Below are 14,376 nucleotides of genomic sequence, written 5' to 3' on the forward strand. Positions count from 1 at the left end.
ACCCCAATTATTTTTGCATGCACTGTTATATTATGTGATTATCGTATTTAAATTGCAGCAGCTGTTGACATTTACCAAATGACCAGTCCAGCTGGTCAATGAAAAATCATACATAATTCTAGCATTTTTCACAATGGCTTTGGTTATTATGCAAAATTTTGACTTTTATAATAATTTTCAGTTTGAGGAAGTTGGTTATGAAACGATTTGCGTTTCTAGTGTAACGTTAATCTGTTTTTGTCTTTGTCAGCTCGAACCTGAACACAGGCGTCAGTTAATAATTAGCAGAAAACTTAATGTGGGATGTTATGTGGTCTTGGACTGGTATAATTCTTATAAGCTTTTTTTTTTTTTTTTATCTTAAAGACATTATTATAATCTTTATTATGGCCTGGAATTATTATTTTTTTTTAAGTAGTTGGTGCAGCAGCCTCATTCCACCTATCTATATGGAACTGATTTACTGGTATGACTTGCTACTAGGAACTCCCAAATAAGAGTTTATACTCTGTTTCATTACATTATGTATGAATAAATGTGTGGGGAGGGCTGGAAGTGGGAACTGGTTTGCTTTAGAGATGCTAGAGAATTACAGTTTTACTATTATATATTTTATTTTTCCATCATGAATTATGTGGGATTAGCCTAATCAAGATAGGACTGTCTGGTACAGTCACCATTCTCATTTTTGGTAAAACATCATGTGTATTGGCTAACTCCAATTTGAAGTCTCGGACCAACTGAAAAGAAAGAGAAATAAGTAATCTAAATAATAATACATGAATCAATAAACATTTTCTTGTAAAATATGTTCGACAAATGACTACATTCAAGGTACAATACGACTGCAATTTTCTTGAAAGTTGGGAGGGATTATGAAAAATAAGTTACAAAGGTTATGTACCTTATTTTTCCTTTATACATGATTAATCTCTATAGCTTAAGAAGATACCATAGCTTTAAGATTTGCTTACTATTACTTACTTATCTTTATCTCTATCTCACTGAAATTGGTTATAGATCTTGCATGCTTCCCTTAATATGGAATAATTGCTAACTGTTCACTTTCGTTAAGTAAAATATTCAAAGAATTTTAAATAATGCCACTTGTATTTAAGACAGTTTGAAAGGTGAATTGAGTGACACTTAATATTATTTATTAGCAAAGATTTAAAGACACATAAACCTTAAATTTTTTTTTGTGTTATTGTTATTTATGAATATACAGATGAACTTGGAATGTCTCAGGGTCATTCAGAAAAAAATTTTTGGCTGGTGCAGCAAAAGCCCCAGGCTTCCTTGTATGATATAGCTAATAATAATAATAATAACTTGCCTTTTTTCAGAAAATATATCTTTTTAAATATTGTTTTTTTTTTTTTTTTTTTGTTTTTTTTTACATTGTAGTTAGAAGGTTCATAGCAGATTATGGATAAGCAAGTGCTTTGAATGATAGGAAAGTATTTATGATAATTGGTCTTGGAGAAAATGTGAACTAATTTAGGAATAGATTTAAAAGCTAGGCATTTTTTGTGAAATGTTATAAATAATTCTAACCTTATTTCATATGACTTAAACCAGTTATGTGGTGTTGGAACTGTGTGTCAGTGTAAAAAGAACAGAAGTCACTGATTAAAATAGATAGTACATGCAGTACTGTAGTTTAGATATTTCAGGTTCAGCTTTAATTGTTAATTAGCAGTATCACATAACATTATGGCTCTGTCCTAAACAAATATTTATCCTGTTGGTCTAAATCCTGTTCACTGTTAAAGTACACAGTGGTAATTACGCAGTGACTTTCATTACCTTTCAGCAGAAGATATGCATCAGACAGTCAATCTCTAAATTATGCATTGGAGAAAAATTTATTCCCCTAATTGCTTGCAAGATTTTAACTAATCACAAATTCAGGGTGAAGAAATGATATCATTTAAAAATGAAATATTTGTTACTTATCTTTATCTCTATCTCACTGAAATTGGTTATAGATCTTGCATGCTTCCCTTAATATGGAATATTTGTTACGTATAAAATTACTGATTGATACAAATTATGGAATAGATCGGGGCACCGAATGGATGCCATTCCAGTTCATCACACACAGTAATGTTATGTACATATTTGATTATTAAAAATAGTTTATTAATGAGCATTCTGTTTTATAATATTTTCAATTTTGACCTCAGGAATGGATGCTCCTAGTTTGGGAGAAAGTATCACATGTGTATGAAAATATTATTGATATTGAATTTAAAACTGAATTCAATATCAATTGAATTTTATTTTCTTACTTAGTCAGATTAAATTTTTAGGCAGAAAAAAAAAAAAAAAATCTTAGAAGAGTTAATAAGAAATCTTGTTATGGTTAGTATTCATTGTTTTTTCCCTAAACTGTGTATTCCAAGGCAGACTTTGGAAATCGAAAAATTGTTTCCAGTTCTGGTACATAATGGAAATTTGTGAATCATTATTCAAAATTATTATAATTGATCACATCTCAGCTCTGTGACGCCACTATTAAGTTCTTAAATTATAACTAAGAAAAATGTATAATTTATTTTGATTTTTTAATTTATCTACTGTCAATCACACTAAAAACTATATTTTTCTGAAATATAGTTGCAATGCATTACATTATTTAAAGTATATGCTTAGAATGCTATCTCATCCTCTTGATATTCACTGCTTAGGTAGACAAAACCTTCTAAATGTAAAAACTGTAAATATTATTTTATGCATAAATTTATGATTTTTATTGATCAAATATGATTAAGGCAGAAAGAGGTTTAATAAAATATGATTGAGATTTGGCCCAATTTATTTTATTGCAGTAATGCTTAATTATTCGTATATTAATGTGATAATTTTATGATGTATTTAGAGCAGTGCTTCTCAGACTATCTGTAGTGAAGGACCAATTTCTTTTATTTCCAATCTGTCACAGTCTGGTACTTTTGTAAAATACAACTCTTCCGTACCGGTGACGGACGAATTGTTGAGGACCATTAACATTCGCAACCAATTTCCAATTCGTCGCGGACTGGTAACAAACAGTTCGTGGACCAGCACCAGTCCAATGACCACACTTTGAATAGCACTGTATTAGAGTATACGTCGATGAGCCAAAATATTATGACCACCTACCTAATATGATGTTGGTCCTCCATGTGCAGCCAAAACAGCTCGTAACCGACGAGGCATGGATGCTACAAGAATTCTAAATGTGTGTTGTGGTATCTGGTGCCAACACGTAACCAGCAGACCCTTTAACTCCTGTAAGGTCCGTGGTTGAGCCACCACAGATCGGAGTTGCTGTTCCAACACAAACCACAGAGGCTCGATGGGATTGATGTCTGGGGAATTTGAAGGCCAGGGCAATACCTGGAAGTCTTCCTCATGTTCCGCGAACCAGTCTCGAACAGTCCAGGCAGTGTGACATGGTGCATTATCCTGCTGAAAGACGGCACCACCAGAGGGGAAGACCGTTGCCACGAAAGGGTGTACCTGGTCAGCAATGATGTTTAGGTAGGTGGTAGATGTCGCGCCATCACATGGATGACTGGTCCCAGCAGAACATCGCCCAAAACATGACTCGCCGCCACTGGCTTGTTTTTGTCCCACAGTGCATCTAGGTGCCATCACTTCTCCAGGTAAACGACGTGTGCGTCGTTTACCTGGAGAAGTGATGTTTACCTGGAAATGTGATTTATCGGACCAGACAACCTTCTTCCAATCACTCAAGGTCCAGTTTTGATGTTCGCATGCCGATTGTAGTTGCTGTTGCCAGTGAACTGTGGTTAGCATGGGCACCCAGAGTGGCCTGTGACTATGCATTCCCATTTTCAGCGGGGTTTGATGTACTGTATGTTGTGACATATTAATCCCATCACCAGCATTCCAATTACCGGCTAGTTGCACCACAGTCGCCCTTCTGTTGCCATGTGCCATCTGGGAGAGCCTTCACTTACCTCGAGTATCGATGAGCCGTGATTGTCCAACACCTCGCTGGCGGTTCATGGGTTCCCCTCCTCGGACCACTTTTGGTAAGTACTAACCACAGCTGACCATGAACACCCCACCAGCCTTGCTGTTTCAGATATGCTCTGACCAAGTCGTCTGGCCATTACAATTTTGCCTTTGTTAAACTCCCTTAAGTCCACTGCCTTTTCCATCTGAAGAAAAAGAGTAACACTAACAGAGCTCGGTATCAGGTGTTTTTATACCATGTCCTGACTCGTGCACGCGCTGTAGTTCACCTGCTTCAATTTGCATAATGACTCACTGGTCATAATGCTTTGGATCATTGGTGTATGCTACCTAAACATGTGGTTTTTATTGTCTGTTTTTTTTTTTTTTTTAATTGTTCCATGTTTTAGGCACATTTTGTTCCAGTTATGGCTGTCCATGTCTGCTCATCCGTAACTAAGGACATATTGTGCTGTAGTATGAGCCAAGAAATATTAGCAGAGGCATATGATGCAAGAAAGCAAGCTTATACAGCATCAGCCAAAAAAAAAAAAAAAAACCTTTCTATTTCATCCATCCATTTACTCCAAACATTTGTCCAGTTTTGCCTTGAACTTATTTAAGCTGTCTACTTCCATGACAAATGGAAGTTTGTTCCAGAAATCAACTACCCACTGGCTAAATCAAATTTCTGCGCATCTACTCTCCAACTGTTTTTCCTCAATTTCAATTTATGCTCCCTCAGTTGCATAATCTGTGCAAGAGGGAGAATCCCATCAGTATTGAGCTTGCTCAACCCATTCAAAGCCTTTTACATCTCAGTCAGATCACCTTGCAGGTGCCTAGTCTCCAGATGCTGCAATTTGCAGAATTAAACCTTTCTTGGTAAGAACAACCCTTTGTTCCACTCACTAATCTCATTGCCCTTCTCTGTACTAGTTCCTGCAGCTGAACATACTTCCTAAAATGAGGCCTCCAGACCTGTATGCAGTACTCAAGGTGTGGCCCCCGACCACTGCCTTATACAAGGTGATAATCGCCTCCTTATCCCTGCCAGCAAAATTCCTGTATATTGTTGAGAGAAAACAATGAGCTACTCTTGCAGCCTCTCTGTACTCTCAGAAAACTTCATATCTGACTGCACAATCACCTCCAGGTGTTTTTCATTTTCCGCCACCCTGAGTGTAGTACCGCCACAGTTGGTACTTTTACTCTGGATTACTGCTACCCATATGCAGTACTTGCATTTGTCAATGTTAAACTTCATTTGCCACATCAGCCCATCTGCCCAACTTTTCTAGATCCTGTTGCAGTAGTGTACTGTCATTAACAACTCTGCCAACCTTCATATCATCTGCAAACTTGGATTTTAAGCCTGATATACCTTTATTAATATCAAAACAATAATGGGCCAACACCAAACCCTAGGGGACTCCACTAATAACATTAGTTCACGAAGGGCAGTGTCCATTGATTACCACCCTGTCTTCCCCCACTCAGCCATCCCTTTATCCATAGCAGCAACTTGCCATTAATGCCATACTGCTCCAATTTGTACAGTAGTCTTCCATGTGCAACAGTATCAAATGTTTTCCTAAAATCCAAGTATATGATATCAAAATTATTTTTGGCATTCAGTTCCTTTGTGACCACATCATAGTACCAATCAAATTGGTCAGACAAGGCTGCCCCTTAACAAACCCATGCTGTGTCTGAACTATAACTACATTCTTGTCTAGATGATTCTGCAGTGCTTCTTTAACCAGTGACTCCATTATTTTCCCTGGAACAGAAGTAAACTAACAGGTCTGCAATTACTCATGTCAGCCTTTGATCCTCCTTTTTGAATTGAAGATACATTTGCACACCTTTATTCTGTGGGAGACCTCCCCTGAGTTCAAGGATGCTCTAATAATCATGGCTAAGGATTTGCTTACTTCCTTTGCTGCTTCCTCTAATATAACTGATAGATCCCATCCAACCAATGTGTCTTTCTTATGTTTAACTTCAACAATTTCTCCTCAGTTATTACAAAATCATTTAGCTCCCTGTTAGAGTTTAAGCTTCTGGCCTGCACTTCCTTAAAGAATTCCTCATGTGTGAATGTCGATGAAAAATACTTATTCACTTTGTCAACTGCCTGATCAGAATCATTAAGGTTGAACCATTGATGTCAAGTGAAATATGGAATAACTCTTGGGGGTGGGAGGGAGGACACCTGCTCCTTCTGCTCAAGATTGATCCTGGACCTCTAAATGGGTGACAAGTGGCATGCCATAACCAGTATATTATTATTGAGGACATCTTTCTCTGTAAGATATGGGTATCACTTTAAGGCTTAATTGCTAGTTCCTGTGCCCTCTTTGAACAGTTTCTTGTTCTCATATGCAGCTTTATTACATATGTAGTCATGCATAAAAACAGAAAAAAAGGAATTTTTTTTTAGCCAGCGAGTAATTGATTCCTGGAACAGGTTGCCTTCACAGGCAATTGAGGCTGACAAGTCGAATAAATTCAAAGGTCAACTGGGTAGTTACCCATGTAAGGAGGGAAGCAAATAATTTGTATTTTCTTATTACACTCATGTTTTTTTTTTCGTCCAACGCAACAAAAGCCTGTGGCTTCCTTACATTACATGGCTGTTTCTATTACTATTGTAGTCAGCCTTAAATATCCATGAAAAAATATCCTGTGAAACTAATCAAACTTAGATTATGAATTTTTTTAAAATAAATACTACAATTATGAAGTGATATTTTAGTTTGACAGTGCTCCATAATTGTACCCGATGCATTGGAACATTTAAAGTATTTTTTTTCTAAACTTTTCTTTCTCAAAATATGATAATTTTATTATTGACTTTTTTTTAAAAATTTTTTTAATAATTTTTCATTCTGAAAAAGGCACCTCCTCTATAAGCGAATTAGTTCATTTTATTTTTCAAGGCTTCATTACCATTTATTATTAAAATTAAGGTACTTTTTTGTTTTTCTTGGTGTCCTTTGCTTTAACAAACAAAATATTGGATCTTGATTAAATATAATAATCATTAAGTACATTTACAGTTTATTTTCTTATTATTTTTAATATTAATTAAATTCACGTTCACATGAGTATAAACTAGTGACTACCACCAGTGATGCAGTGTATCATTGCCACTGTTACCATCAGTTAATTTTAATCATGAATTAATAATTAAATTTTTCAGACAAGACTTACCCTTAACAAATCCATGCTGTGTCTGAATTATTGCTGCAGTCTTGTCTAGATGATCCTGCAATGCATCTTTAACCAGTGACTCCATTATTTTACCCGGAACAGAAGTTAAATTAACTGGTCGTCTGTAATTACTCGTGTCACTCTTCGATCTCCCTTTGTGAATTGGGGATACATTTGCACATCTCCAGTCCGTAGGGACCTCCCCTGAGTCCAAGGATGCTCTCATAATGATGGCTAAGGGTTTGCTTACTTCCTTTGCCATCTCCTTTAATATAACTGGATAGATCCCATCCACCCCACGTGCCTTTCTTATGTTTAACTTTGAAATTTCTCCTCCACTTTGCTCTCAGTTATTACAAAATCATTAAGCACCCTGCTACAATTTGATAACCTTCTGCCATTTTCAAACCTTAATAATTCTTCATGTGTGAATACATGGAACAGAATGGTATTAAGGGTAAGTTGCTACAATGGATAAAAGGATGATTTTTTTTTTTGGCTGATGCTGCATAAGCTCATACACTTGCTTTCTTGCATCACATGCCACTACTACTGCTGCTACTATTAGGTATTTTATCAATTTTGTCAGATTACATTTTGAAATGCTTTAATGAAAATTCTGTTGCCTACATTATTGCTATCATTATGTCACAACTGATACATCGTCATTCACATCAAAATCTTCTGATATACCACAGAAAACTAGTCCTACTCATGGCTACGGATTTCACATTTGTTCTTGAAGATATCTCATGTGGGAAAATTAATAGCCCTGTTGCTGCAGGCACCAGTTATGTTAACAAATTACTTTTGAATATAAGTAGGAACTTACCTTTTTCATTTAATATCAGTTAACAAATTACTAAAATGGAAAAACATTAAAATCATTACTTTTTGATTGACTATGAAATAAAATAAACTTTTTAGGATTCTTTAAAACTCAAATTTTTTGTGTTCTCTTATTTTCTCAGAACTTCTCTGCATTTTGAATTTTGAAAAAATTAATTATATTTTTACATTTGCACACTTCCTGCTCATTCAACATCGATAAAAAAAATACCAGGCAGAGATAGGACAAAACAACAAGTTGACATATTGAGATTCTGCAGAATCGCAATATGTTTACACTCTTCAGTGAAAAGAGAAATGTTTAAACTCTTTAGCCAAAACATTATTACCCCTGTTTCCACGGGTAAATCACACAGCACCTAGGAATGCCATCACTGACTGCTGCAGCATATAAAGTAACAGCATGGGTAGTGCCCATCAGTTCATCAGTATGAAGCCCTTGCAATGGGGAAAGAGAAGGACCTGCACATGCCAACCAGCACTAGGAAAGGGACCAGCATCTTGCCAAATGCAGGCATTGTTGGCTGTTGAAGGGCTGCTGTAGTGAAGATGTCTGAATGGTCCAAAGAGGAACACACAACCACCAAACATGCTGGGACGGGGGAACCACCACTAGTTGACAGTCGAGGTAAATGCTGGTTGACATGTGCTGTCTTGGACAACAAGATGGATCATGATCCTCAATTGACAGCATACTACAATTGGGACACAGAGAAATGTTGCTGAGCATGCTATCCAGCAAATGCTTTTTCAGATAGACCTATGGCGTAGGTGACCTGTTCATGTGCCAATGTTGACTGACCATCATCGACACTTCTGTCTGCACTGTTCCTGGACACTGGACAATTGGAAAAGAGTTGCCTAGTCTGATGAATCAAGGTCCCAGCTCCATAATGCTATGGATGCCTGCATATTCAATGACAAGCAGGTGAACAGCCAGACTGCAAAATTGGATGAAAACAGGCTGGTGGTATCGTGGTTTGGAAGTTTTTCACGGGTCCCCTCACTACCAGATCCTACTTCAGCATTGTTTCGGACCAACTTTTGCCCTACATGTGACCATGTATCCAGATGGCACTCAACTCTTTCAACAAGACTCGCATTACACAGAACAGTTCTAGGATCATGCCCAAGCTTTTCCTGTGCTTCCCTTTCAGCCAAATTCTCCTGACATCAAATCCATTAAACATTTGTGGTACGCTGTGGAACACAGCTTTCACCAGTCCATGCCAATGCCTCCCTCTTTTTGCTGAACTGTGCGAAGTCCTATTCAGCTGATCCAGGACTCATGGAGCTGATGCCACACCAGGTGCAAGTGGTTATCAAGGCAAAAGGTAGTCCAACGTGCTATTAGGTAGGTAATCTTAATGTTTTAGCTTATGAGTGTATTAGAAAGTTAGACAACAGAGATAAATCTGTTACAGCCATCAGTAACGAATTCCAAATTTTCTTTATAGAATCCTGATAAACAATGAACAGGATATTGTTTATTTCAGTGTATGTTAGTTAAGTGTAGTGGACAAGGTAACTTATGTTACAGAAGCATGTGCAGAAGTCAATCCATCAGTGTATTTTAATTTTGCTTTTTTTTTATTAGATGCTTTTATTAAGTACATATTTAAATAATCTTATTTTAAACACAATGTTTTTACCTTGACTTCATTTGAATGCGGCATTCACTGTACTGAACATATAAATTCAGTTTTATGAAAATATTTTATGCTAATAAAGTCTCTTATTTTTTGAATATTTATGATAAAATTTTTGCAACCATGGTTGATTCTAAAGCAGTTTATTTTACAATTGGTCTTATGTTAGGATCCAGCAAAGATCTTGAAATGCTACCTATTATCAAATTGAGTACTTGAGTGGGTTATAAGTACTTAATGAAGTAATTTTGAAAATTATTCACATAGTATAAGAATGTTCTTACTTCATAATCTATTTGTGTATTAAATTGCATTATAACTAATATTAATATTTTATTCTATTGTAACTATTTTTCCATTGTAAATATTTTTATTTAATATTAAATTGACTTTATATTTTTATATATTATAACAATAAATAATTGATAGGGTGATTCAAACAGAAGAAAAACAGTTTAAATAAAAAAAATCACATGAGAAAGTTTCCCATAGTCTTTAGTATTGAATCTTGAGTCACACGGCAAACATTGATTCATTGGTCCTTTTCTTAGTATTAGTATTAAAATGGCTAAAATGATGCAAAAAAAAAAGGAAACAAGTACCCCAGTCACTCATACTTTTCCCATTGCAAAATAGTGACTATTCAATTGCACTTTGAACTTCACAAAGCTCTTGTGAAAAGGTGATCACCTTGATCACCATTCCAGGTAATTTATTACGTTGCTCTACAACATTCTGCTTCAAGGTGGACTTCATAAGTAGCCTTCAGTTACTCCCTAAGATATTATATTGTGCTACTGTTCTTGTACTGTCTTAGTGCATAATAGCCTTTGTTGCTAATGTGCCAATAAAATCATAAACTTGAACCCTTTTCTTTTAATTATTTTCAATAAAAATATTCCTCCCTTGTTCATTTTCTGATCCCTTTCAGGACCTTATGTACCTCAGTTAGTTCTCCATCTCCCCAAGATGTTTAGTTACTAAGCTTTGCAGTCTGCACCATCTAAGTCATTCTTCATATGAACGTCCACCAGATTTCCTTACCAGTCTGGTCACCTTTATTTGAAACCCTCTGCTAGAAGCTTTGTTCATATATTTGTGGTAATTTACGCCACTGCCTTGGTGATACTGCATTTCAGGGTCACTGAGGCAGTAGTATGAATTGCCAGTATCGGCACAAACACAGCATCTTTTATATAGCCCCATAAAAGAAGTGGCACTGCATAACATTTGGAGACCTAGTGGCCAAAATCACTACATGTCATCTTTTTTAATTCCCTCATCTCATTCATCATTGAGCTAGTGTAACGTGCTGAAATATTCTTCCATGTTCACACAAAAGTGAGGAAGTACATCATCATTACTGTATTTATTGGAAAATGAACTGGTCAGTTGAATCATAAATCAGCTACTCAACATGTCCAGTAAATATTCTATTGAACTCTTTGCCACAAAAAAAGATCATAAATTTTCTTATTTGAACCAGCATTTCAAGGGTACAGCTCTAAAACAGTGTTCATATGCCGGCCGCTAGTTAGTACACCATATCGAACCTATTGGTAACTCTCTAGGAGGCTTCTGGATCAGCTAATGTATAATCTTGCTACCTCTATTCTGCCAGATAGTGACTGGAAGGAGTCCAAGTAGTGTGGGGGGGGGGCATTGTCGAGGCCACATTATGTCAAGGATTTGAGTTTATTCTTACCACATGTAAGCCATATCCAAAAATTTCATTACTTCATACAGCATGTTCCCCCTCCCACTTTTTCTTACTATTGAATACACCATGAATTATCAAACTAATAGAGCAAGCTTATCTGCGAAAAGATCTAAACCTCCCAAACACTTCCTAGTTCATTTCACAAATATATGTGGTCTCAGTTCTAATCTCAACGATGTCCATTTCCACTTACAGTCTACCAAACCCCATGTACTTTTTCTGACAGAATCTCAGTTATCGGGTAATTCAACTACTGCTCATCTCAGTTGCCCAAATTATTTGCTGTATGATTCCTTTTGCCTCAGAGGTGGTACTTCTGCATATATCCATTCCAATCTTCTCTGGCTTAAAATCTCTCTACCTCATTCTGCCAAATTCATCTGTTGTCTCAACCATTCTCCCAACTCCACTAATCACTTGGAGCTCTTTGTCTTCCTCTCTTTGCAGCTTGACTTTCTCCAGTCCAACTTTCCTAACAGTGAGGTAATTTTCCTTGGTAATTTTAATGTTCACAACTCCAGCTGGCTTCTGTTCTCTAGTCACACAGACCCAGCTGGTTGAAATGCGAGGCTTTTGTAATTACTAATGACCTCGCACAAATTATTCATTTATCTACCAGAATACTGGACAATGACAGCCAACACGCATGATCTTTTTCTCACAAACAACCCTTTTAAGTACACGGTCGCAGTGAGTGGTCCTTTAGGCACATCAGATCACAACTTGGTGATTGTCTCTTCTCCAGTGGAGCCTTTATCTCGTGGCTATTCCTAACCTAGTGTTGTTTGGCATTACAAGAATGAAAAATGGGATGGCCTGCGAGATTTTTTTTCTTCTTTTCCTTGGTTGGATTACTGTTTCAAAACTTCTAATGTCAGTGCTTGCTCAGATTGTGTCAGTGAAATTATTCTTGTAGGAATACAATCCTTTATTCCACACTCCACTTTAAAATCTTCCTTTATCTAAACCTTTGTTTTTCAATAAATGTGCTAAGGCTTGTTCAAGAGAAAAATGTTGCATAATTGTAATTGGCTTGCTTCCAATTCTTCAGTTTCATTTTCTGCCTATACCAAAGCTCGCAAAAATTATAAAGCAGTTATTAATCAGTCCAAACTAGATTTTGAACAGGCTAAGGGTAGAAAACTTGCTTCTTACCCTAATGGTAGCCAAGTATTTTGGTCTGTTGCCAAAGCTATTGGCCGCAACTTTTGCCCATCTCTGCTCCCACCTCTATCAAAACCAGATGGTTCTGTTGTCACTTCAGGCAAGGATAAAGCTGAACTGTTAGTATCCCATTTTTCTTCCAATTCATGTATTAATGATCTTGATAAAACACCTCCCATCATTCCCAACACGCTCAATTCATTGCCTCCTGTGGTCTTCCTTCAAAAGGATGTGAGATGGATTTTGACAAAACTTGATGCTTAGAAAGCTCCAGGTCCTAATTGGTATTTCTCTACTTGTTCTCAAAACCTGTGCTCCTGAACTTACACCTGTTTCCCACCTTTTTTCACTTTCTTATTCCAAAGGTGTTTTTCCTTCTGCTTGGAAATTTGCTCATATCCAGCCAGTTCCTAAAAAAGGGTGGCAAATCCCTTCCATCCATTATCATCCTATTGCAATTACTTCTACTCTTTCTAAAGTAATGGAGAAATCAATTAACTGCCAACTCTTAATCTACCTTAAACTATGTTGAGGTGTTAAACTGTGTTCACGACTCCCGCCATCTCATGTGGACGGAAGCCCTCCATATAGCTGCAGCGGGTTCCACCATTAATCTTAGTGTTTTTTTTTTTTTTTTTTTTTTTTTTTTTGCCCTTGCTAACCACGATCTGCACCAGAAGATTGGTTTTTTTTTTTTTTCCCCCTTGTTGGTTGTTGGCGCATCAGCTTCTATATCCATAATGCACCTCCCAAAGTTTTTGCATTTTACTGTGATCCAAGCCTGATGCGGGAATCGAACCCGCGACCTTTGGGTTGCCAGACAGGCACTTTACCTACCTGGCTAGCCCAGTCGGCACCAGAAGATGTCTGCGCTTGGCTATGCTTCTGCCAGTATATTGATCTACTGTTGTGTTTCTTATATTGAGTTGACAATGAGACACAATGCCTTAAAAGAGTCTTTTAAGGTTTTATTTCTACAGTTCTCAGTGTTTAATTTTTTTATGTTATATGTATATGTAATTAAATTCTCAGATTAAAGTTATTTATTTTTATACAGTTTGTTGGTTGGTACAATATTATTTCATTATGTTGTTTGTTTGTTATTTGGTTTTTAGGAGCATTAGCAACTAAGGCCATATTGCTTCAGGGATATGCCGTGGTCATTCCCTGACCTTTCCGCATCCTCCGTGACAGGACTGAGTTTCAAAATTATTGAAGTTAACCAAGTTTTCTTTGTCCAGTTGCACAATTATCTGGTGACTGTAGATGGCACATGCATTGAGTACTCAGAAAGAAAACAAGATACAGAATTGCAGAAATCATTCAACAGGCCATAAGATGGGAGCTTGTTTAGATGAACTTTATTCCAAACATGATCCTTAGAAATATCAAGAGTAATTCTTGATTTTGCCATATTTTCCATATAATTTGTCCAGTTGGTGATATATTAGCTTAAGTTACTCAACTTAAGCTAATATATCACCAGTTGATCAAACTGACAGAATCCATATTGGTGACAATCGATCAGATGGAAGGTTTTAAGATATTATTAGAGTTGACATTTTATGGATTTCTCCATTACTTTGGAAAGAGTAAAGTGCAATGGGGCAATAATTGGGAGAGTGGGATTTGTCGCTCTTTTTTAGGAACTGGTTGGAAATGAGAATTTCCCAACAGAATGAAAATATTGTGATGCCCTTATTTTTATAAGGAGTTTCTTATTTCAAGTAAAAGGATAATACTCTAACATATTCCTTATCCCTCTGCATTTGGGCTTCTAATTAAGGATCTAATAAGGAGGAATGC

At 36.5% G+C, this 14,376-nt stretch overlaps 1 protein-coding gene across 1 annotated transcript in view; it reads right to left on the bottom strand.

The window, feature by feature from the left end:
* Window positions 1–623: 623 nt before the first annotated feature.
* The window catches only part of LOC150089011 (cytochrome P450 315a1, mitochondrial-like), a 76,215-nt gene continuing 62,462 nt past the window's right edge, over window positions 624–14,376 (bottom strand). Inside the window, exon 8 of the mRNA XM_090370377.1 lies at window positions 624–740. Coding sequence (XP_090226503.1) covers window positions 624–740 — 117 coding nt within the window. The remainder of the gene's footprint in view (window positions 741–14,376) is intronic.

Source organism: Mastigoproctus giganteus, chromosome 3 (assembly GCF_048544385.1).
Source record: "Mastigoproctus giganteus isolate SK-2022 chromosome 3, ASM4854438v1, whole genome shotgun sequence".
Classification (NCBI taxonomy): domain Eukaryota; kingdom Metazoa; phylum Arthropoda; class Arachnida; order Uropygi; family Thelyphonidae; genus Mastigoproctus; species Mastigoproctus giganteus.